Source organism: Frieseomelitta varia, unplaced genomic scaffold, assembly GCF_011392965.1.
Source record: "Frieseomelitta varia isolate USP_RPSP 00005682 unplaced genomic scaffold, Fvar_1.2 scaffold_14, whole genome shotgun sequence".
Classification (NCBI taxonomy): domain Eukaryota; kingdom Metazoa; phylum Arthropoda; class Insecta; order Hymenoptera; family Apidae; genus Frieseomelitta; species Frieseomelitta varia.
Window position 1 is genome coordinate 123299 of NW_025109083.1, and position 25056 is coordinate 148354.

General features: G+C 24.0%; 3 protein-coding genes across 6 annotated transcripts; 1 reads left to right on the forward strand and 2 right to left on the reverse strand.

The window, feature by feature from the left end:
• Positions 1 to 2556: 2556 nt before the first annotated feature.
• LOC122532287 (UDP-galactose translocator) lies at positions 2557 to 11335 on the reverse strand. Of its 2 annotated transcripts, none has more exons than XM_043660941.1 (5): positions 11046 to 11335; positions 4189 to 4261; positions 3992 to 4111; positions 3664 to 3878; positions 2557 to 3572 (listed from the first exon to the last, which is right to left on the reverse strand). In XM_043660941.1, the coding sequence occupies exons 2-5, from the start codon at positions 4205 to 4207 to the stop codon at positions 2925 to 2927; spliced, it is 1002 nt and encodes a 333-aa protein (XP_043516876.1). In that variant the 5' UTR covers positions 4208 to 4261; positions 11046 to 11335; the 3' UTR covers positions 2557 to 2924. The 2 variants fall into 2 exon arrangements, with proteins under 2 accessions (XP_043516876.1, XP_043516866.1); XM_043660931.1 differs by lacking the exon at positions 11046 to 11335 and adding an exon at positions 4800 to 5035.
• LOC122532315 (thioredoxin-like protein 4A) lies at positions 5365 to 13537 on the forward strand. The gene is made up of 4 exons (XM_043660993.1): positions 5365 to 5387; positions 5515 to 5628; positions 10816 to 10952; positions 13214 to 13537. The coding sequence occupies exons 2-4, from the start codon at positions 5551 to 5553 to the stop codon at positions 13425 to 13427; spliced, it is 429 nt and encodes a 142-aa protein (XP_043516928.1). The 5' UTR covers positions 5365 to 5387; positions 5515 to 5550; the 3' UTR covers positions 13428 to 13537.
• Positions 13538 to 16100: 2563 nt separating this feature from the next.
• On the reverse strand, positions 16101 to 24515 carry LOC122532270 (receptor-type tyrosine-protein phosphatase F). 3 transcript variants are annotated; one of them, XM_043660894.1, is made up of 21 exons: positions 24207 to 24506; positions 22981 to 23384; positions 22620 to 22901; positions 22240 to 22515; positions 21880 to 22146; positions 21478 to 21816; positions 21078 to 21395; positions 20605 to 20943; positions 20204 to 20491; positions 19926 to 20129; positions 19705 to 19810; positions 18033 to 18259; positions 17883 to 17959; positions 17551 to 17685; positions 17366 to 17488; positions 17132 to 17280; positions 16872 to 17007; positions 16663 to 16729; positions 16480 to 16585; positions 16349 to 16390; positions 16101 to 16225 (listed from the first exon to the last, which is right to left on the reverse strand). In XM_043660894.1, exons 2-19 carry the CDS (start codon positions 23369 to 23371, stop codon positions 16536 to 16538), a joined length of 3774 nt encoding a protein of 1257 aa, XP_043516829.1. In that variant the 5' UTR covers positions 23372 to 23384; positions 24207 to 24506; the 3' UTR covers positions 16101 to 16225; positions 16349 to 16390; positions 16480 to 16535. The 3 variants fall into 3 exon arrangements, with proteins under 3 accessions (XP_043516829.1, XP_043516822.1, XP_043516839.1); XM_043660887.1 differs by lacking the exons at positions 16101 to 16225; positions 16349 to 16390 and having other exon boundaries at positions 16403 to 16585; positions 21478 to 22146; XM_043660904.1 differs by lacking the exons at positions 16101 to 16225; positions 16349 to 16390; positions 16480 to 16585; positions 16663 to 16729 and having other exon boundaries at positions 16918 to 17007; positions 17132 to 17240; positions 21478 to 22146; positions 24207 to 24515.
• Between the last annotated feature and the right edge of the window lie 541 nt (positions 24516 to 25056).

Sequence of the window (25056 nt, forward strand, 5' to 3'; positions counted from 1 at the left end):
CCATGTTGGTTTTTACATATAATCTGATTGGTTCATACAGATCATTCTTAAGAAAGAATATTTACAAAAAGAATTTTTAATAATTCAAAAGTTAAGATCGTAAAATGTTTAGAATTTTTAATGACTCAAAAATTAAGATCCAAGATATTTTTTAATTATTTGGCGACCGAACCGTGTTTGAGTCAAGCATGTTTTAACCGGAATGAATTTTTGGCTACCGATTAAAAAATGCTTGACCCAAACACGGTTTATAAAATAACGTGATAAACAAAACTAATTACGCATTTGGAATTTTAACGTAAATATGTAATATTTTATTGAGTATTTACAAGTAGAAAACAAAAAGAGCAAAATATGTAGTGTCTTGTAGGATGTTTTGACTTTCCCAAAAATTTTACGACCATTATCATCACTGTTCTGACAGATACAAACTATTTTCATGGAATCAATTTTGCATCAGAATTAATTTAAACGGAAATTCGATACTAAAACGTAAAAAAGAATCGTATAACAATCTACTTAGTCTCATTTTAAAGCGTAAAGCTTTTATTTTGATTGCCTTGAATCCTTTTTCTCCCGATATTTTAACATCATATAGTACGTGAAAAAATGTTCTTTTCTTTAAACGAAATTGTAAAAATTCACATGTATGTAAAAACACTGAAGATTTTTATTTATGACTAAATCCACAGTCTTAAATATTGAATTTCATCATTTAATCTTAACGTTCAAAGTACAATAAAATGGCAAAAGATCGTACAGTGAATTTTAAAGAATCGTTATAAAGAGGAAATTTTAATTTTCAAAATCTCGGTGGTTCGAATCATGAAAAAAGTTTTTTTATGTTTGAATTTTTACAATTTTTCTATTCACTACATAATAGAAAAACATCTTTGGAAAAAATAAAATTAAGGCAGTCAAAGTAGAAAAAATAGTTTAAAATAAGATCAAGTAATTGTTGTATGATTGTATTTTATGAAGTTATAATAATTCAAAATATCGACAATTTTGTATCATTATGTATTTAATTATGCTTCTTACTGTACATAATAATAATAATATCACAGGCAAGATACAAAATAAATCCGATATCCAATGCATTTTGTATTACACGTTCTGAAGTTAGAGCTCTTTTACCATTTATATGTTATACTGATAGTCCTGTCGTACTGATTTAGGCAAGTTTTGCAGTAGTGATAATAATTAAAATCAAGAAATATGGACAGTGTTGTCACATCAGAATTATTTATTGAATTGATAACGTGGTAATATTTCATCAATAAAAGAATATAATAATCTGGAACAGTAGTTGGTGGAACGAAAAATTTATTACATATTTGATTATTTACATCTATTTAAAAAAAATATTAGGAAAAATAGAAATATGATATTAATTTGGATATGAATTAGAATGACATTTTTTATTTATTTTAATATGTAGATTCATATTTCTGTTATTGTTCTGTTCGTCAGAATAAAACTCGATGATATGGTTAAACTAATGAAATAAGTGGTTATGAATGTTGGCAAATATTGGTGTAGAGCGATTTGAATTAATCACCGTGTTCTGCTAATTTATTTGTAACTGGATATATTTTTACTATTATTTAAATATATTACAGAATTAAAGGGTTATTTCAATTTGTTCTTTATTATTTCATTATATAAATTATATATGTTGTTATATAAATTGTTATATTTTCAAATAAGAAATATAAATATATTCCAAATATATGTGCATTTTAAGTATACATATTTATCAAAACTTAAGTACAATATAAACAATGAAATTGTGTGATACAATTGTATTAATATGTGTATACGTATACTTATATCTATAATAAAAAATTGTAACATTATATAAAAATATATAAATTAAAAAAGAATAATTTTATTTTTATTCATGTTTTTTTATATCTATTTTAATCAAAGTATTATATATAATTCTCTGGAAATGTATTTTAACGTTTAAGATATAATTTTAAAGTAATATTTCTATATACCAATACATGTGATTTATTAATTTGAATAAATATGTATTCACTTGATGTTTGTCAATTTGACACACTTTATTCAATTATATATTTATGTATTTGAATTTCTCTTATATAGCCTATTGACAGATTATATTTTTTGTACAAATAAATTATTCTATTATAGTTATTAGAGTCATTTTTTATTAAAAAGTATAATAAAATACTGATAAAATATATAATACAATCAATCACAAAAGTTTATATGTATTTATTAAATTTCATTACTTAAACTAAAAACAGAAAAATTTTGTGGCTATTAATTAATTTCTTAGTTAAAACCAAAAGTTAGACCAATTTAGAACCTTAGACCAATTCTCAAATATTGATATTTCTTACATTAGTTCAAAACAATATAAAATAAATCAACAACAGGATTTTACAAAAATCTATGTATAATTATCGTATAGTAAAGACAATGAAATTTATTCTGATTATAACTATATATATTATATATGTACATATATAATATTATAAATATATATATATATATATATATATATATATATATATATACTAATATTATTATTGTAAGAATTCATTTTATAAGCTTTAATATACTGTCGATAATTCTATCAAATTTTGTCAATTTTTTCCGATTTATTCATGTTTTTCACACTTGCACGCACACAAAGTAGATATAAAAATTTTTTCAAAATTTCTGTAATTTTATCTAATAAATAAATTAATTTAATAACGTTGGAAGTTCTTATTTTTCTTTAAATATTTAAAATTTATCAAGTGTGTATAAACTTTTGTGACTGATTGTAGATACTAATACTTTAACCATATAATTGCTATTTCATATGGAAAAAATATATCAGTTCAAATATTATTGAATGAACATGTTAAAATATTCGCTGAATTAAAGAATATTTAGTTTGATTTACATCAAACTTTATCAGTTAGAGAATGCCTATCAACAAATGTGGATTTTGGTTCATGACTGTACATGAAAATTGAACATATTACTAAAATTGCACCTAAAGAAAACTGGAAATTCAAATGGAAATTGAAAAGATATATAGAAGCTATACATGAAATTATAATGGCCAGAGACGTAGCAAAACCTTTAAGTATATTATCTGCATACTTAACTACCATTGCAACAATGAGACCTCCACCTGCTTGAAGTACAATTAAATAACAAATAAATAAATCGTAGCCAAAAAAGAAACCTTGTTTTTTTAACATTTCACTATCATTTACAAAACATGTAATTAATCCAAAAGGTAATGATAATAAACTTAATTGAACATTTCTCATCCATATTGATATATCTGAATCTTTTAGTATTTTTTCAAAGTATATTCCTGCAAAACCTGATAGAAAACACGCACTTAAAGCAGCTGAAAATCCGAGTAAATGACTCTGTTCTATGCCGGATGGTAAAGTAATATCTGAACTTTGTGCTAATTGTACCAATACTACTCCTATGACTAATAATATTAAAGCTCCCCATTGAGTACTTTTTAAAGACCTTCGCAGTATTATCACAGCAAAAAATGCTGTTGTTAAAATTTTTAGTTGGTATGTTACCTAAAAAATAATAAATATAAAAGCATATAAATAAGATTAATAAATGAAAAATTAGTAATATATAATATAGTTATATAAGTATTATACATACCTGATAAGTTGCTGCATCTAAATTAGATGCTGATATATACAAAAGATTATTTTGTATAATATATAAAAATGATGGCACAGATACTTTTAAAGTATCAATAGGCTGCTTTATAATTGTCAACTTTATTGCATTAAAAAATTTTGCAAGATCTCCTTCTTCAACAAGAACTAATGTTAGACATGTAAAAAGTTTAACAACTTCTGCCATTACTACCGCTGAAATAACATTTCAAACATATATATTAGTAATTAGTAATTAGTAATTTATATCAATGTAATAAAAATAATAAATAGAATAATTAATTTTTATAATGTAAAATATAATGTACCAGTTGATGAAAGAAACATATTTCCTGATCTCGTACGTGCATAACGCATACTAAGTCCAACCAGAGCATTTTGTAATGTAAGTGTAATTAAACTAATATATTTTAATGTCTGACCACTTCCTATAAAATAAATATTAAGTATCAAAAAATGGTTTAATAAATTCATTTATTATAATTTTTAAATTATATATACTTACGTTGTTGTGGTTTCATCATATAATGTTTTTTATAAACAACTTCTATGATATAATAATCAATGGATTATTTCATCTATAAAATATGTTTTATTAATATTATAAATTGATTTTATAATATTATAAATATTTCATATTTTAGAAAATTTATTAGAAAATTGTAATAGTAATAAAATATAAATATATTTATAAAACATTAACATATCTAAAGTTTAACTCTACACGCAGTATATAAATTTAGAATATAATTTTGATTTTTTAATTTGTTTTATAATATAATATTCAATAAAGATATAACATTATAAACAATACAAAAATATATAATACATATTGTAACTGAAGAATCTAATCTATATAACTTATAACATATAATCTATAAAATAATATGAAATAGCAATCATTTAAAATATAAAAAATTTATATGTAGTGAATATATTTATCAGAATTTTATATTATTCTCATTAATTGATTATGAAGTATTATGTATTAACAAATTAGGTTGTTACATGTTTAATAAATAAAAATTTTATATTTACAAACAAAAGTATTAATAATAGTAATAGTAATAATAATAGTAATGTTTTTTTCAAATATTCAGATATTTTCATTTTTACCTTTTACTTTATTTTTATCAAAATAAGAAAAAAAACAAGTAATAGGACGTATGTACACAAGAAATGTACACGTTGACATTTAAGCTCTTTATTACTTATCACCAATATGTGCATGCTGCATGATGTACAAATAGAAAGCTAGCAAGTTTAAACTTGGAATAGATCAAGTCACATTAATATATATTTATATTTTTTTACAAAGTCGACTAAAATAATTTGTAATTTTTAAAATTATGGTAGAAAATTATATTTTATTAATGTATTTTTTTTTATGATTAAAAGAAATATATTAGATTTTGAGTGTTTGGAGGTTAGTAAAATTTTTGTATTATTAAGTTATAAATATTGTAATTATTTAATATATAAAAGAATACATGAAGATAGAAATCTAATATTTAATAGATAGTACAGCAATATTCGTACATAATTGAAAACTAGGGATTTCTTTAATTACTGCTAATATGTTGGTTGTAATGAATTTTAATTTTCACAAACAAACTTACAGCGGTGATTTTAATTACATTTTACGAAGCTCAAACAAAATTTTTAATTTGTAATCTCAATCATATAAAGAAACTTATATAATTAGTAAATCATTATCACGCAATTGTGTGAAATATATTGTTATTCTATAATTTTTAGTTTGTAATATGTGGTAATAAAAGGTGTTTTAAACTTGAATATAAGAATATAGGTTATATTCAATTTTTTTCAGTTTTCTTCGACTTGTGTTTGATAAACAGGGAACAAAATGTCTTATATGTTGTCACATCTTCACAATGGATGGCAAGTGGATCAGGCAATATTATCTGAAGAAGACAGAGTAGTTGTAAGTTTTTGATTGAACTTCATCAACTTTCAAAGGTTATCATATACGAAATTTTATTTAATGCAAATTTTATTCTACTACCGCTCCATAATAATAACATTATTGTTTGTAATCAGCGCAAACAATAAGTTTTTTACATATGATAAACTAAATAATATATATAATTATATTTGTTTGATTTTTTTTAGTTTGATTTCTAAATTGATTTCTAAATTAAGCTAATTAATTTAATCCTAAATGTATTAGGACTAAATTTCACAAATGAAGTTTTTTTTTTTATGATAGATGTTATGGTTAAGGTTAAAATTTTTTATTAATATTACTTTTACAAAGAGGAGTGATTTCCTTGCATTCGCAGATAATTGTGGAAATAAATGTTTAAAATAATAAAAGATGCATAATAAAAAATGAAATTTGCATAATGAAATAATAAAAAATGATTTTTCAGGTGAAGAATTTGCTTGTATTTTTTTGCCAAATTGTTCCACCTATAGCAACTTTCTATATTGTATATTCAATATTCTACTGTTCTTTTCATTATCATTTGTCCTATATGTATTAAAAATATTTTTCTTTTCATCATCAGTGTTTAATGATCATTCTTACTCTCTATTCACTATTGAATAAGTCATCTTCAGTTTTAAATTGTCCATCTTCATCAATCTGAAAGCAATTATATTATTTCTTTCTTTCAATAACTTTTTGTTTTTCAAAATTCTGGACATTTTTTCAAATAACAAATTTAAAAAAAGATATATATAAAATTAACTACTATTGTTATAAGCTTATTCTCATTATTTACCTAAAAAAGTATATTCAGCATGCAAATTTCACGGTATAAATAAAATTATTTGTAATTGAGCTCAATGCGAAGTAAATATCTGAAAAATAACTAGTGAATATCCAAATATTTTATTACTGCCATGATCATTGCGATCAATTGCAATTTGTTATATGATAATCACATTTGTTATCTGAATAAAAAAATGATAGTGTGGGATTTGTTAATTATGTTTAGAATTGGCACAGAGGATTTCCAAATTTGTTTTAGAATTGAAATTTGTCCTATAATACTGATATTTATACGTGGAATGATTTTAGAATAGATTTATGTATGTATACCAGATCCTGGAGAAATAAATTTACTGAATTAATTTTATAATTATTACAAGAAAAGATATAAAGTCAATTTAAAAAAAGCAATTAAATAATTTAGAAAATAATTTTAAGTCAAAATTTTAAAAAGAGTCAGTTAATTTCATCCCAAGGGTTGATAAAAATAATGTTAAACTGTTTTAATCTTTTGGATATATGGTTACTCATATTAATATTTAGATATTTTCCTATCTCTAAATTTGAGATGACTAAAATATTATTTAATAATAGAAATATCAATGACTAAATTAAAAATTGTATCAGAAAAATAAAAGGTCCAAAAACAGGAAGAAGTTTATAATACAATGAAAAATATTTACAGAACAAAAATCATTCAAATCTCTAACGATGTACTGTTATAACTCTATGAAATTTTTATGAAAATTTATATATTAGCCATTTTTATTATCCTGGTGGTTTTATATTTTATTCAACAAGTCGAGTCAACAGTGATAAACAGATGTACATAGCTAAGACACAGGAGTGTATTCTACATTTTTATAAATAAAAATTTTACATTTACAGAAATGAAAATAAAAAAAAAATATAACACAATAAATAAAGTTAATTTTATATAATTAACTTCTTGAAACTAACTAAGATTTATAAGGAGCTTGGTTGGAAATTCTCTAAGAGGTGAAAAAAAAATGTCTAAAAATTCCAAGTTTGACTAACAACAAGTCTAGGAATATGTCCATGTCATAAATAGTACGTACTGCCATATCTTGGCAGTTTTACATGATACTCCCAGAGGGTCACGAGAGAATTTTCAGTATTTTAAGCATATAATGACAAAATAATAAGAAATATGATTATATATGACTCATGTCCTTATCCACAATATGTTTATTTTGCTGGTGGTCATCATGGCCCTTTAGTGCACTCATTTAATAATTGCTTTTGAATATTTTCTCATAAGTATAAGAAAATAACTATTTACGATGTTTACACGTGATGTACATCTCGAAAAGTATCATAACAATCGAAATAAGCATGGTTTGTAATGTGGTAAATATATTTTGTAAAAATTTTGTTATGAGAAAATATAATTTGTAAAAACATGTTATCAGAAAATATTGCAAATTACAGTTTGAAAGATATGCAAAAAAAAATTGGATAACTTTAAATATTAATAGAATGTGAAAGCTGAACGTTTATAAAGATACAAAGATAATAAAAAAAAAAAATGACAAATAAGACAAATATATATGTTTTATACTAATGCAAACATTTGAAGCATAAAAAATTCATGCTCTCTTTTAATATTTCTTTTAATATCTGAGCATTGGAGATAAGAGATAAGAAATTCAACTTATTGTTAGATGCTTTAGGTAATCCTTACTATCATGATTTAGAAAAGAAAACCTTAAACTGAAGCATGTAGAATAATGGATAAATATAAAATAAAAAATGATAGAGATCAGAATTGGATATCATACAAGGTAGATATAAATTTTATCTAATTCGATAAATAGCCAAAAATATATAGATTTAATAGATACATACTACTCACATTACACAGAAAAATTGGATTTTTCATTCTTATTAAGTCTGTATAAAATTATGTATTTTTGTGCAAAAAATATAAAAGTTTTAAATTAATTCACTAGAAAAAATTTAATTAGATTTAGCTAGATATGTTTACACAACAGAAAAAACAACAGAAGTAATTGAAATTTAAAATAATTAAAAAATTGTGTATAGTTAAAAAATATCCTTTCTATTCTTTCTTATCCAAATACTTCTATGTTATAATACTTCTATTTATTTTCCTTTCATATTCCTTTCCATAATTTTTATAAACCACATTTTATAAAAATGATTTTTAATATGATTACATATGATGGAATGGATAATATTATATAGAGTATAGAAGTACATATTTTCTTGCGTATAGAGAGTATTGATATACATTGATGCGAAAAATTGATATACATTAAACTTTTAAGTACATACTCAAAAATGTGAAAATTTATATAATTTCGCATCAACTACAAAGTGAAATGTGCAAAATGTGCAAAATACTTTTTTTGATACAAAATTATAATAATATCTTGACTAAATTTCTAAATGGTACTATGTATTTTTTATTTCACTTGTAGCTGACATCGAGATGAGTTCAACGATCTGTTACACTAACAATAAGTTTTTTTAAATGACTTTGAAGAACACATGTATCTAAACTTACTGGAAGCAGCAGAATTCTCTATTGCGAAGGATATAATGTAATTTGAATATTTATTATAACAATGATGACAAAAAATTAAAAAATCAGATAGAAATATGTATTATATAAATAATATTGATTAATGAATTAATGGATTAATGAGTGTGTTAATGATATTTCTCTTATGTGCGAAAAAAGAAATTTGTTGTTTCAATTTCGTCCTAATTAGTAGTTGCAACAACTATTGCAATATTAAGTGTGTATTATCTTGATATTATTTTTAATAATGCCGAATTAAATTAATATGGACGCACATTAAAAGTTTTAAACGTTGTTATTTTTTGTTGTTTTAGTTTGTTGTCAGCACGCACGATATCGTTAAGAATGATTTCTAATTTCAATAATTCTATTATTCTATTATTCTATTCTATAATAATAATATTATATAATTAATATTATTTAATATTATGTTATGCAATTATTATTATATTATATTATAATATAATTATAATTAATTAATTAAATTTAATTATAATTATACAATTAATATTGTATAATTATATAATAATAATAATATCTATTCTATAATAATTTTATTATTCTATTAGTTTTGTTCTTAATATTTATCTTTAGTTATTTAATTGTCAGAGTATGGCAGGTCGTTGAATTCGTCTCGATAGTAATTACAAGACTGTGAAATAAAAAATATATAATGCTATTCAAAAAAGTTAATATGACTTTGACTTTGTATAAAAAAAAAAAAATTTTTATAATTAACAATTTACTACAACAAAACAAGCTACACTTTGTAGCTAAAACTGAACAATTTTTATTTACAATATATATTTTGATTACGTTAACAAAAGAAGAAGAAAAATATTCAGGAATAAATTTTATTCCATATAGTGTTTCTTAAATCGTGGTATAACTGGTCACAGATGCTATAAGCAAAATTAAGTCAAAAAAAGAAAATTAAATTTTTCCATGTGATATTTCGTTTTCAAGAAAATCATATTCATTTGTCAGAACATATAGTACAAATAACTACATTCTTTTGCATAATGTAGTTATTCCAACTAGTTATCATGTAAATTTATAAACAATATGAAACAGGTTTGAGTATAATTATAAAGAATGCAGTTAATTTCAATGTCTTATTTTAATTAATTACAAATGGTTAAAAATGCTTCTCCTTATGTTATTGACAGATTCTATATTCGACGAATTAAAAAAACATGGATATTGATGTACTTGAATTTTCGATAAATACGTATTTTAGTAATTTCCGAATTTTGTTTATTTCGATATAATTTTTTCTTCAAATGCTTTATTATATCACTAAAAGGAGAAATCAGTTGGGAGAGATTGGAAAAGTAATATATTTTTGCCACAAAGAAAAAAACCAAAAGTGTAATGTTCTTATCATTTTGAGAGGTGTTTTCGATCAAAATAACTTACAATTAGTAGTTAATTAATTAAACTACAATAGATTTGGGAGCTAAGCTATTGTCTTGATTCATTTGTATTATTGCGTTGATTTAACAAATTTGTTACACTGCCGACTCGAATTTTTCGAAAACAAAGCGTTATATGAAAAAATTTTATTCTCTCTTCTTAGTTCATTTTTACATGTGGAATCATCTTTTGACCGGTTATACTACAATTTAGGAAATATTTTATATATCTAAATGTCATTATTATAAATAAATTCTTTATACATTTACGAATTACAATAAATAATAAATTAGTATAAATAAATAGTAAAAATAACAATTTAAATAATCTTTTTGTATACAAATTTAGAGAGAGTCTCAATATTAATACGAGCAACGATGTATATGCATGTAAATTATGTAATTTTTTAGGTTATTAGATTTGGCCATGATTGGGATCCGATGTGTATGAAAATGGATGAAGTTCTTTATAATATTGCTGAAAAAGTAAAAAATTTTGCTGTCATCTATCTAGTTGATATTACACAAGTACCTGATTTTAATAAAATGTAAGTTTTAACTGTGTAATAAAAAATAAAAATTGTCTGATAAATTACAATTATTTAAATTTTTGGTAATTATTTAGAAAAGGGAGGTCTCACCGATTTCGACGATTTTTGAATATGTGTAGAAATGAACATTTTGAACAACTTTTTCCCATGTGTGTAGGAACCGCCACTCGGCTTCTCAGTTTCCGAGATTTTTGCAAAAAACTATTGCTACTACTGCAATGAATATTGCCTATATAGCTACGTATCTGTGGTAGCGTGTGTGTAAACGTTGAGTCGCCGATTGTTTATGGTTTCTATAAATACATCGAGGCGGCCGGCAATGGACGAGTAAAACAGATGTACTTAAAACTCGATTTGAGTAGCTGGAATAAAAGAATTTGAACCAAACCTTACTTAAACCTAATTATTCTACTTGGTAATTAATTTAATGAATTAGGTTCGGGTTATGTTATGTAATTAATTAAATTAATTTCAATTTTCAATTTTTTATTTATTGACATTATCCGAAGTTGGAAAGATTTCAGTCATTATTTCGAACAATTTAATTATTCGATCATTAAAATCATATTGTCGACGGAACAAAAATTCAGCTAAATAGCCTACATAATGTATTTAACGAGTTCCATACTTTGGAATATCCGCCCTTATTTTTCGCCATACGCGTTCGATGATCTACGTATGTGTATTTGTCTCCGGATCTACAAGGTCAACTTTGTGGTTGACTTTTAAATGCCTAATGCTCCTTCTTTATTCAGACAATCGTAAACCTTCCAGCAATCACATATGTATATTAGGGATGTGCGGGTACCCGAAATTTCGGGTAGCCCGATGATTTTGGATCGAGTTGGAAAAAGTTCAAGGGGGACATAGCCAATTGTCTCCCAATATTATCCAACGTATTTCGCATTAATAAATATACTTCTGAAATTAACTTAGAAGCACTTAAATTAGGATTCAGTTTTATTTTTCTTAGAATAATGCGTTTGTCTCCGTCGTTAAGTTTTCGTGGCCGATCTTTCTGAGGAATTGATTCAATTCGGTCTTCATCATTGTATCTCCATACAATATCAGCCACGGTATTCTTTTACCTAATTTCAGAAGATGACCGATTTCTCGATACGTTTTTCATTTTTCTCGGTGAAAAATAACTTAATAATTGTCATACGTCAATAAAGACGAGTTAAAACAACGATTAATTAATCGAAGAATGGAAGAATATTCCGCTCAATTACTTAAAGAAAATTACTGGAAATATGCCTAGACGTCCGCGATATATAATTGAAGTTAAGGGCTACCCAACAAAATATTAATTATTGTTTATGTTAACAATTTTCAGGTTTAAATATTATAGTTCCTCAAATGTTTCCGAATATTTATGCCACACTATATTTCGACATAATTCAGTTTATTGTTTGATATTAAGAAAAGTATGTGCAATAATAAATAAATAAAATTTATGTTACTATAAACTGTAATAAATGCTCTAATATATTATTAAAAAATTAATCCAAACTTACTATTATAAACAATCGAAGTCCACAACAATATTTTGAATAGCATGATGTCCGAATATTAATAAGAGTCACTGTATGTATTTCACCGATGGTTTTAGTGCTAAAAATATAGACATTCGTTGGTGGAAATGCAATACAGCCAGATTCCCATTATTGTTTTCAGCTGCAAAAAAATTTCTTGCTCTACCTGCCACTCAAACTACGAGTGAAAGACTATTTTCTTTATCCGGAAATATAATAATACCAACTCGAGCGAAATTATAATCACAAAATGTTGAGCAGTTATCTTCTTTACATTATTATTACATTTGAAGAAAAAAAAAAAAATATATATATATATATATATATATATTAAATATTATGAATAATTGATTTCGATAACGCAATATAATCCCTATGTTCATATCCCATTTGAACTTTTTCCGAAATAGTCGGGCTACCCGCCTGAGCTCGCCCGATTTTGTGTAAGCCCGACCCGAACAGTTGGGTACCCGTAATTTCGGGTATCCGCACACCCCTAAGTAACAGCGATCTTTTTGAGGAAAAATCTCGGTAACTAAGGTCGAGTGGCGGTTATATGTATAGGGAAAAGTTGTTCAAAATGTTGATTTTTACAACATATTTAAAAATCGTCGAAATCGGCGAAACCCTCCCCTTTTCCTAAATAATTAACAAATTTTTATTAATTAAAATATTAATTAAAATAATAGATTCTAGAGAAAATGATAAATATGATCTTTACAGGTATGAATTGTACGATCCTTGTACAGTTATGTTTTTCTTTCGAAATAAACATATAATGATTGATTTGGGAACTGGAAACAACAATAAAATAAACTGGACATTAGAAGACAAACAAGAAATGATTGATATTATTGAAACAGTTTACAGAGGTGCCAGAAAAGGTAGAGGTTTAGTAGTGTCACCTAAAGATTATTCTACAAAATATCGTTATTAATTAATTTAATTGATGTAAAAGTATTATTTTGTATTAATTGTGAATCTGAGAAAATGTGATATATAATTGAGTTTGTATTAAGAAATAAAAATACTGTGTAATTATATATATATTTATATAATTTATTATAACTGCATTTCTATTTTATATTTATTTATAAATAGCAATTATAAATTTATATAAACTGTTTAATTTATTTTCTATAAAAGAATCAATACATTATTTTTGTGAATAAATTGTTTAATATTTAAATCTTCGATAATTATTTAGAAAACAGGACTTATTTTTAATGATCTTGAAATATGTTGTCAAAGTTATCATTCTGAACAATTTTTTCCTTTGTACTTGTTATCGCCACTCGTCTAGTTTTCGAGATATTCATAAAAAATTTTATATTTTTAAATAAATTTAAATAAATTTTATATTTATAAAAAAAGTTTTATTTTTTTTAAAGAGAACAATTTCTCATTTCAATAATTTCTATAAATGATATACTTTATATAAATTCAATAAATGGTATAAATTCATGGACAACTTATTTATTAAAAATGATTTATTTCTTGAATTATTATATGGTGTTTACCAGTTTTCGCCGACCGAGCATTTATCTAACCCAAATTGATGTCAATCGGATGATAAACCAAACCGATGGAATCATTCGGCCTATTTCAAATAATTGCCTTTTATTTCGAAACTATTTTGTAAAATTTTGTCTCAGGTTTAGAATCGCCAAAAATCCTTATCGTAAACATTGTTTTTATGCAAAATAAAATTATTTGCGAAATTAGACCCAAATCGAAAGTGAAAAGTTTTTGGAAATTTCGCCGAATTTTTTTGCGTACATAATATGTATGGAGAAAAATTGTTCAGAATGATCACGAGAACATACAGTGACAGATAAAAATATTCGTATACCTGCTATTTATCGAAATAAAAACACGAATATTTTCTAATTTATTAGATATATTTGTGTAAATGTATCATACATAATTATGTATCATACATAAACACTGACATTAACAAATACGTACAAAAAAAAACTTAACTATATTACTGTGTAATTTGTAATGATATAAAATTTACAAGATCGTAACAATTTGTCGGGATAAAAGTATTCGTATAGTGTTGACAAATATGACATACGTTGAAATCAAAACATTTTAATCAGAGTAAATATTGTAATTTGATAATTTGAAGTCAGTTTTCTCGAAACAGTCATCAACACGTTATAATTAAATAATTAAGTAATTTACGTATAGGACGAAAGTGTAAAAAAACGTCATTAGAAGGACGAAAAATTATAATAAATTTACATCAAGAAGGAAAATCTTATGCAAATATTTCAAGTATTGTCAAAAGAAGTCGCTCGACGATACAAAGTATAATAAATAAATATAAAGAAGATGAAATATTGCAAAATTTGCCAAGGTGTGGTAGGCCCAGAAAATTAAGTTTGAGGAAAAAAATATTATTAGAATTATTAAGAAAAAACCAGAAACAAATACATCTGAAATTGCGACACAAGTCCAGGAGAGAGTACAAAATAAAGTACATCCAAAAACAATACAAAGAGTATTGCATAGGGCAGGATACAGTAGCAAGAAGGAAGCCGTTCATTAGCAAAATAAATAATAAGAAAAGACTAGAATTTGCCAAACAGTATATAAATGTTAATCCTGATTTTTGGAATAATGTAATATTTTCAAATAAGTCAAAATTTAATATTTACGAATCAGATGGTTACAAAAAAATGTGGCGAAAACCGAATACAGAATTGGAGACAAAGAATTTAAAACCCACAGTAAAGCATGGAGGTGGAAGTGTCATGGTGTGGGGGTGCATTGCTGCTTCTTGGGTTGGAGAGTTGATTTTTATAGATACAACAATGGATAAACATTTATATTTTAAAAGAAAATTTACAAAAAAGTGCTGATACTAGATATTGGAACTTCATTTTATTTCCAACAAGACTGCGATCCGAAACACAGCTCATATGGCACGTCAATTATTATATAACACCCACCATATATATATGTTACTCTCCCACAATTGCCTGACATGAACCCAATCGAACACATATGGTGCGAACTTGAAAAAAGGATACGAAAATATAATATAAAAAATCAAAGGTCGATCTAAAAGATGTGTTAAGAAAAGAATAGTATAATATACACCCAGATTTTATAAAAAATTTAGTATTATCTATAACAAATAGATTACATTCAGTTATTCGTCAGAAAGAGAATCCAACAAAATACTAATTATAATGTTAACATAATTAATGCGACGAATTTCGAACTGAACGAATACTTTTATCCTGACGAATTGTTACGATCTTGTAAATTTTATATCATTACAAGTTACACAGTAATACAATTAAGTTTTTTTGTATGTATTTGTTAATGTTAGTGTTTATGTATGATACATTTACATAAATAAAGATTATTGAAATCGGTGAGGTGTCCTCTATTCTAGATGATTAACCTTAATTAATTTTCTTTACCGTCTTAATTTAGTTTGAAAAATATTAATAGTTAATTATCAATATTAATTAATAAGAAAAAGAAAAGACTAGATAATTAATCTTAAAAATATATTTTTATTAGTTTCATATATCATGTTAATTTTTTTTTATATGCGTTTTTTTATATTTAAATAAAAATAAACACTTACTCAAAGCAAGTTGGCACTTCTCACGTAGGGCACATGCTAAAGAATAATAATTTAATGATAGCTTCTAATTTATTTGAGATTTTGAGATTTCCTATTTATTTCAAAAATATATTGTCACATAAAATCTATATGAAAATGGAGTAAACTTTTATTATAATTATAACAAATTTAATTCAAATATTATGAATATTTTAAGTATATAATTATGAAGATAATAAAAAAATACTATAGTTGTAATTATAGCATACCTTATATTTATTGCATCAATCTTCTATATTAAATCGTACATTCTATATTAGAAATATAAGTATACATGATAATTGTAATATAAATTACAATACAAAACAAAGACATATATTTAGAATTACTTGTTACATACTTATCTCAAAATTGTGACTAGTATAGAGTTGTATTTAAACTTGGATTTTGAATTTTCTAAACATTGGTACTATTTTTATAAACTGGATCCATAGATGATAGTTTATCTAAAGATATAAAAACTTAAATACTTAAAATGTAAACTAATAGAAAATAAACATGTAAATAAATATGACAAACTTACAATTCTTTAAACAATAGGGATTCTTTAAAACTTGCTTTATACAATTATATATGCAAGCATACTGACTCTAAAAATATAATAAATGTTAATAATGTTTGAATACAAATACAAAGTTTATGATTTAAAATTAATAAACATTATACAGATAATATATGTTATATAGTATAATTTATGTTAATATTAATATAAAATATTTTAGATTTTCTTACTTCTTTTTGTACCATATTTATTCTATGATGTCGTAATCTGTATACTGTTCTAAAAACATCTAACTTTCTATTATCTCGAAGATGTTGTAAGATTATATCTATTGCTATTAAAGTACCAGTTCTACCAATTCCTGCACTGTAAAAATATGTAATAAGTTTTTATAAAATAATTTAAAATATAAATTATTAACGGATATTAAAATGCTAAAGTGTATAATATTACAATGATTAATTATTACATTGAACTCATATATTTTTACCTGCAATGAATCACAATGTATTCTTTATTAGCAATAGCATTACGACGTACAATCTGACAAAAATTAATCATTGGATCAAAATCCTCTGGAACATCATGATCTGGCCATTCTTTGAAATGCAAGTGTGTTATATTTCTTTTTTTGTTCTCCTATATTTATTATTTATAATTAAAAGAATTAAATGTATAAATAGAAATATATTTTATTAACTTTACTTATTTTTAACTCTTATACCTTCTGTAATACTAGTGTTCTTTGTGTATAAGATCTATAATCTAATTCACTTGTACATTTTATAGTCATATTTTCATATTTAAAAGTTTCTCTAATTGTTGGAAAATACTGATAGCATTTCTCCTACAAAAATTTTAAATTTTGATATGTTAAACAAAGTTGTATATTTAGCGCAAAAATCTTACCTTTCCTTTTTCAACTAACTCAGTCAACATAACTATCACATTGATATTATATTGTTCTATCATTCTCCAAAAATCAAATGTAGTTTCTTCTTTTGGTCCTTGACAAGCTATGTATTCATCTTCACCACTGTAGCCCTAAACATATACATGTAATGTATAATATGCATAATTAGTTAATATATATGTGTATAATTACATATATACATATTTATATATGCATAATTAATTGCATATATATATGTAATCAATTCATATTTAATTTACAATTTATTATTACATTAATTTAAAATAATTCATATTTAATGTAAACAAATAATTGTATGTTTACTTACTTTAATAAAAGATGCATTGATATAATCAGTATTGGGATCATTTTCAATAACAATCAGTTTAACTCTTGAAAAATCATCTGAAAATATAAATTTAATAAAATATTTTTTTTATTTAATATAATATCTTTATGATATAGTTAAAATTTTTACATGGTAAAATATCAGAATATCTATTTTTTTTCTTATTAGCTTGTAAAGAAGCAGTATTAGTTGGCATTTGTAAATCAACACTAAGAGTTTGAAGTAACTGAAATTCATTGCTTAATTTTCCAGGGTTATCAATAAGTTGTTGACAATGAACTATAAATTTCTTTTTTGAGAATGGTGTGGGAATTGGTGATCCAGACATATCAGAATATAGAAATCGTCGTAATATTCTAAAAATATATATAAATTATTATTAAATCATTAATTAGTCAAATTTTTTTTCATGATATATAATTTATCAGTATTAATTATTAATTCACTAATTTTAATTACTCAAAAATAAATTTTTTAAATTATTGTTTACGAACAAAAAAATAATATCAAACTATGATATAAACATGTATAAAATTTTTAAAATTTTTAAAATTTGTATAAAAGAAAAACATGTAACAGTTCATTTTTGTCAATTTTAGTTATTTTACTATTGTATTATTTTAGTTCATATATACTTAAATTTCATATATTAAATTTTTTATTTAATTGTAGTATACAGGGTATTCAATTTAAAACGTTCCATGCAATTGAACGTTTGTTATAGAAAACTATTGTTAAACTATTTGTTATAGAAAAAATATTTTAACTAAAACTTATTTTGTTTTGAGAGGCATATCTTTTAGTGATCACAAATCGTCTAGGCGGACTTGTTTCCGAGATATCAAGATGATCTTTATTTTTTCAAATGAAACTATGTAATTTTTAAATGGATATGTAATCCAATGACGAATTCATCGACCTATAATAAGTGAAACACCCTGAAATACTGGAGAAGGTGAAACTATCTTTTAGAAATAAAGTAAATTAATGCATTAATGCTCGAAGTCATCATATGAAAGATAAGACAATAACTTCTTACACTCAACGCAAATAACTTTTGAAAGGTAGTAAACGATCTTGAATGATCATGATCTTGAATAATCTTGAAATACCAACATATAAAGATTAATGAATTCATCCAACAAACATGTTTATCTGAAAAAATACATAGTTTCATTTAAACAAATCATTTTGAAATCTCAAAAACATATTTACCTAGACAAGATTTGTGATCATTAAAAGATTTTCTTCTTGAATCAAAATAAGTTTTATTTGAAATATTTTTTCTATAATAAATAGTTTAGGATCAATTGCATGGGACATTTTAAATGGGACCTTGTATATAAATTCTAAGTATAATATTTACAATTTCAATACAATTAGTATGTCATTAATAAAAAACTATTAGTTATTATACAATATATATTTTAATATTTTCAATAGATATTTACTCTTTGTGGTTCTGTTGCTTTAGGTTTCTTTCTTCACAGATCCACAAAAAATATATCATCTTTCACAAATGTGTATATATTTCTATAGTAATATGTATATAGTAATCCTTATTTTATTTTCAACTAACAATGTTAACATATTAGTTAAGTATGTACCCAGTAGAAAGTATATACCTTTTAAAAAATATAACATTAATGTAACAATAATAATATAAATTTATGCAATATTGCAGCAGATATAAATTATTAACAATTTTATTATTATTAAAAATTTTATATTTTTATGAATTATATTTGTGAAATTTTGATTGAGAAAATTTTAAAATAAATAAAAAATAAATTTTACTTACGTATGAAGCGAACATTTGCGAAATAATAAGATCATTGTTAATAAAATTCCCAAGAATAAAATACCAAAAACAACTCCACTAACAAGTACGATATTTATTTCAGCATCTAACATAATTTATGGAATTAGTGATTTGCAGTTTTTGAAATAACAGTATTTCAGTAATTAGATAAAAAATAACAGAAATAAATTAATAAATGTGTGGACTAAGAAAACACTTACTAGTTTTTATTAGGAATGTTGTAGAATCAGAATATCCACCACGAGAGAATGCTCGCATTCTAACATGATACCAAGTATTTGATTTAAGAGGACCATTACAATAAATTGTTTTATTGGCACAAGATGAAATTTCTTTACAATTTATATCTTCACCAAGTGTATATTTTACTGCTTTTACCTTTCCATAATTAGTAATAGAATTGGCTGCAAAAATATACATAAAGATTCATATATTCTTAATTAAATTTAAGTATAAATTTAAAAAGTGTATCACCTACGATAAGGATCCCACCATAATTTAGTAGCCTGATAAGGTATTGTAAAGTCTTGTAACATAGCTTCTTCCCAAGAAGATATGTTTGGCCATGTGTGATCCGTTATGCTGAATCTCATACTTGATGCTATGTTATAGTTGATTCTTGATACTATAATAGAATAATAAACAATATCACCATTTGTATCAGGGAATAAGGGCAGTAAAAGTGTAACTGTTGTCGTAGATCTACGTGCATTAGTTGGGTCTATAGTTATAGATTTTATATAATCTTCATCAGGTTGAAGTGGAACTGAAATATAAATAACACTCTAAAAATAAAGTTTTAATAGACTATTAACGGCGTTTTAATATTTGAAAATATTTTATGAAAATTGTTTATGTTATTTAATGTTAATTACATACTATCAGCAGGATATAATATATGTTGAAATGCTGGCATTCCAAAATCTTGGATTCCCTGAACTTTTGCTACCACTTTAAATGTATAATTATATTCTGCTTTCAATTCTTTTAAATTTACTGTGATTGCATCATTTTTGTAAATATTATTTGAAATGTATTTCTTAAATGTAAAAAAATGTGGTGTATAATTAGTTCTAATTCCATGTACAGATACATTAAAATATTCCAATATTCCATTTAAAGAACATGGAATACCCCATGTCAAAATAGTGTCCAAAATGTTTGTATTATTTTTATTGTTTACAATTAAATATGAAAAATTAGATATTATTCCTGGAACTGATATATAATAATAAATAATAACAGTAATATAATAATAATAATAGAATAATGGAGTTTAAAATTAAAATTACAAATATTTTTAATTTCATAATAATAATAAGAAATAATAAAAAAAATAATAAAAAAATCACCTCCAGTTGGTGTTTTAAACAACACTAAATCATTGTTATAATTTCCCCATCCTGCAGCGGTTCTTGCTTTAATTTTTGCTTTATAATTTGTGAATGCTGTTGCATTAAAATATTCAAAAATAAATGTAGATCCATTAAAGTGTTTAATGGTTTTTAGGGCTATTTGTTTGCACCAGTCAGGAATAGGGAAACATATTTCTGCTTCAAATACAAGTTCAAATTCAAGTAAATTTCCTGCTAAATATGATGGTGGTTTCCAAACAAATATAAACTGGGAATATGTTATATTTGTAATAATAAGCGAAGGTGCAGATGGTACTAAAATATTAAATAAGAACATCACATGTAGATTAAAGCTATACATTTATATAACAATTTTTATCCACTTATGTTTACTTACCATCTTCTAATGTTGTTACATTTATTAATTCACTTAATTCACTATTCCCTGCTTCATTAAAAACATATCCCCAACATATATATGTAGTAAATGGACTGATATTGTTTATCATTGACTTTACAAGATATTCATCTTGAATATTAGAATTAGAATCTATAAGTACTTCAGTTTTTCCATTCTTAATTTTGTAACCATGTCCATTTGTCATTGTAGCATTACACATAGCTTTTAAAGATTTTAAAGTACAATTATTGTTGCCTTTTTCAATTTTCCATGAAAATGTTATATTATTATTTGTAACAATTGTTTCTTCCATATGTAATATTGGTGGTTTTGATACTAAATAAGATTTTGATTTAGTTTTATATAATATGTGTAAACAATTATAATTAATTTTCTTACTTGCTGCTCCTGTTTTTGTTTGCATAATGGCCATTTCCCCATCGTTATTATCTTCATCTACTGCATTAATGTAAATGGAATATGAAGTACATGCATATAAATCACTTATTGTTATATTTGTTCCAGTTACTTGTTTCGTTGTTGTTTGTGGATCAATAGTAACACGGTAATACTTAATACATTTAGCTCCAATTTCTGGTGTTTGCCAATGAATAAATACAGAAAATGCATTGGCTTCCACAGTTGGATTTTGTGGTTGACTAGATTCTTGTAAAAATGATTTTGTATTTAAATTGTTATTGACAGTTATGTATTAATAGTTAAAACTTATATGAAAACTAATATTATTGAATAACATACTTGGTGAATTTGTTTTTAATGTAATATCAACACCACTAGATTGTACAAAATATGAAACAACTCTAATCATAAAGAAATATTCCTCACATGATTTCAAATTTAGTGAGGTATAATTCTCATGTGCAACTAAAATATTATTACAAATATCTTCAAGGCATTGTGTAACTAAATAATTATTTATACATGCTGAAAAATTTTCTGGTGGTTTCCAACTTAACATAATTTTGTTAGTAGTAGTATGTGCAACCAATTCTCGAATATCTCCGATTTTAGTAACTAAAAAAAATAAATAAATTGCATGTTATTGTGCTTCTAAAAATAATTTTTATAAAATAATTAAAACGTAAATCTAAATAATTGTATGAAATATTAAATTTTACTATTATAACTTGTTGTTCCTGTTACAGTAACTCCAGTCGAGTTCAAATTTGTGATTTTCACAATAAATTTATAGTTGCTACACGGCTCTAAATTAGTGATATTATATTGTGTATCTTTTTCTACAATCTTATTTGGAAAACATTGTTGATTTGACAATGAGCATATATCGATAGTATATCGTAACGTTTCATTTGTTGTATTATTACAAGGAGGTTCCCATGAAAGAAATATCCATTCTGTACTGATTAAATTAATTGTTAGATTTTGTACATTCTTTCGGTCTATAATATATGAAACAAAAGTAAGTAATAGAATTTTATTTGTATAATTTTAAATATTTTTATATCTAAATAATTATACCTTCCTCATTGCATGTTATTGATATATTTTTCGATAAAATTTCATTATTTTTCAATTCAATAGACGAAATACGTTCGAATTTTTGAACGAAATCATTAATCGTTACATCGAAAATCGATGCGTCAATATTGTTGTCTTCCAGGTAATCATTCTGCAGGAGTTCATTTTGATCAAATTTCATCGTTTCATTTGGGAATTCCTCCATATTCACAGATGATTTTAAATTGTTTATTTTTGAAGATACGGCATATTCAATGCAATTAAACGATAAAATTTTCATTGAAACATTTGCCATTTTATTTTGTCCGATGTCGATTAAGTTATTTTCACCAAGCACATAAATGATCTGTAACGTGTAAATGAATACTTTCAATCGTATTTTTTGTATCATCTTACTTATGAGCCTGCAAATTAAAACAAAGTTTCATTATTGTACAAAATATTTTTAAAATTGTCAAAATTTTAATAGTTTAATAGTTATTATTTTAATAGTTCTCTATTTTAATATAATTAACTACGTTAAATATTTTAATGATACTCTATTATGCGTACTTATCGCCAATTACATTACATTACATTATAATTAACATTACGTAATTGAAACGAAACGCAATTAGTGATATATAACATAATCAAGATTCTTCTTTTATAATATAATTGAAACGATGTATAATATAATGTATAATATAATTTAAATTTCTTAAACAGTTATTCCGCATTACGATTGAAGAGGGAATCGATATTGTTATTTTCTCTGATAAACTTAAAACATTTCAATTTATATGTAAAAAATATCGTTTATCAGAAATCAAACCGTTTTATTAATTTCCAAATGAAAAATTTTTATAGTAAATTTTTATAAATAAAGTATTTAGATAAATTATTTCTGTATAAATTAATATTCGTTAAATTATTTAATAAGTAAAATATTTTAATAGTTTACAGCATTAATAAGTTTTATACATTTTTCCGTATTTCAAAAGGACGACGACACTTAGGAGTTAACACATTTCGAGTGTGTATTCGCGTTTCATTTTAGTTAACACAAATATATTAAAATATATTATGTGAATTTAGTATATCATTATTTCTATGCTTGAAATATTCTAAAAATTCGAATATTAACAATAAAACAATGTATATATAATAATCACAATTTCAATAATGTCTCTTCACAAATTATCATACATAATACGTGACTTCATGATTACTTATTTCTTAATTACCTGATCTCACAAAAATTAATTCTTTGTTATTCACTGATAAATCACAAACATATGTTCTACATCTTATGTTTTATCTATTTATTTGAGAAAAAGTTGGTTTATTCGAAATTTCTTTCTATTGACACATAAGAATGAATTTGTTGTTCAATAAAATTATTCAAGAATTATATACTGAAATCGATAAAATCTGTTAACAGGGTACGGAGAATTATTTTAAAAACATGATATGCTAGTTATTTTCTTGATAATCTTTATGACGACAACTTTTCATTTATCCCTCCTACAGTCTAATGATATTGTTGATAAGAAGAACCTCAAGTTCATTTTAAATTTTCAGAATTGTCCTTTATTTATTATCTTATTAATCAAACACGAAGATAATATTTAATTTGACTTTTTCGAATTTTAATAATTTTTCATTTTATTTTATAATACTTGTCATGAAAACGTATGTTTTGGAAACTTTACATCTTTCTTCTTCTTTTTCTATTCTTCTTTAATGTCGCATCGATAGGTCATTAGACGACGGTGCCATTAGATAAGTGTGTAGTAGTTTATGTTTTTGAGATATTTTAATACTCTTTGCATGTCATTTTGAGAAGTCAGGTTTATGTTTGCGTTGATTCCGTATTTCTCTCTTTGAGTTTTTGTGGTGTGACATTCGTGCAGTATGTAGGTTATTGTTAATGGATGGTTATTGCAATGAGTGGGTGGTTTACATCTTTATTATGAGAAATTTATAAAATCACTAAATAATATATAATTGTTATTGAAGTTTTAATACAATTTATGATTTTAACTGTGTCTTAAAAAATTATTTGTTATAGCTTTAGATGATTTTATATCTTTA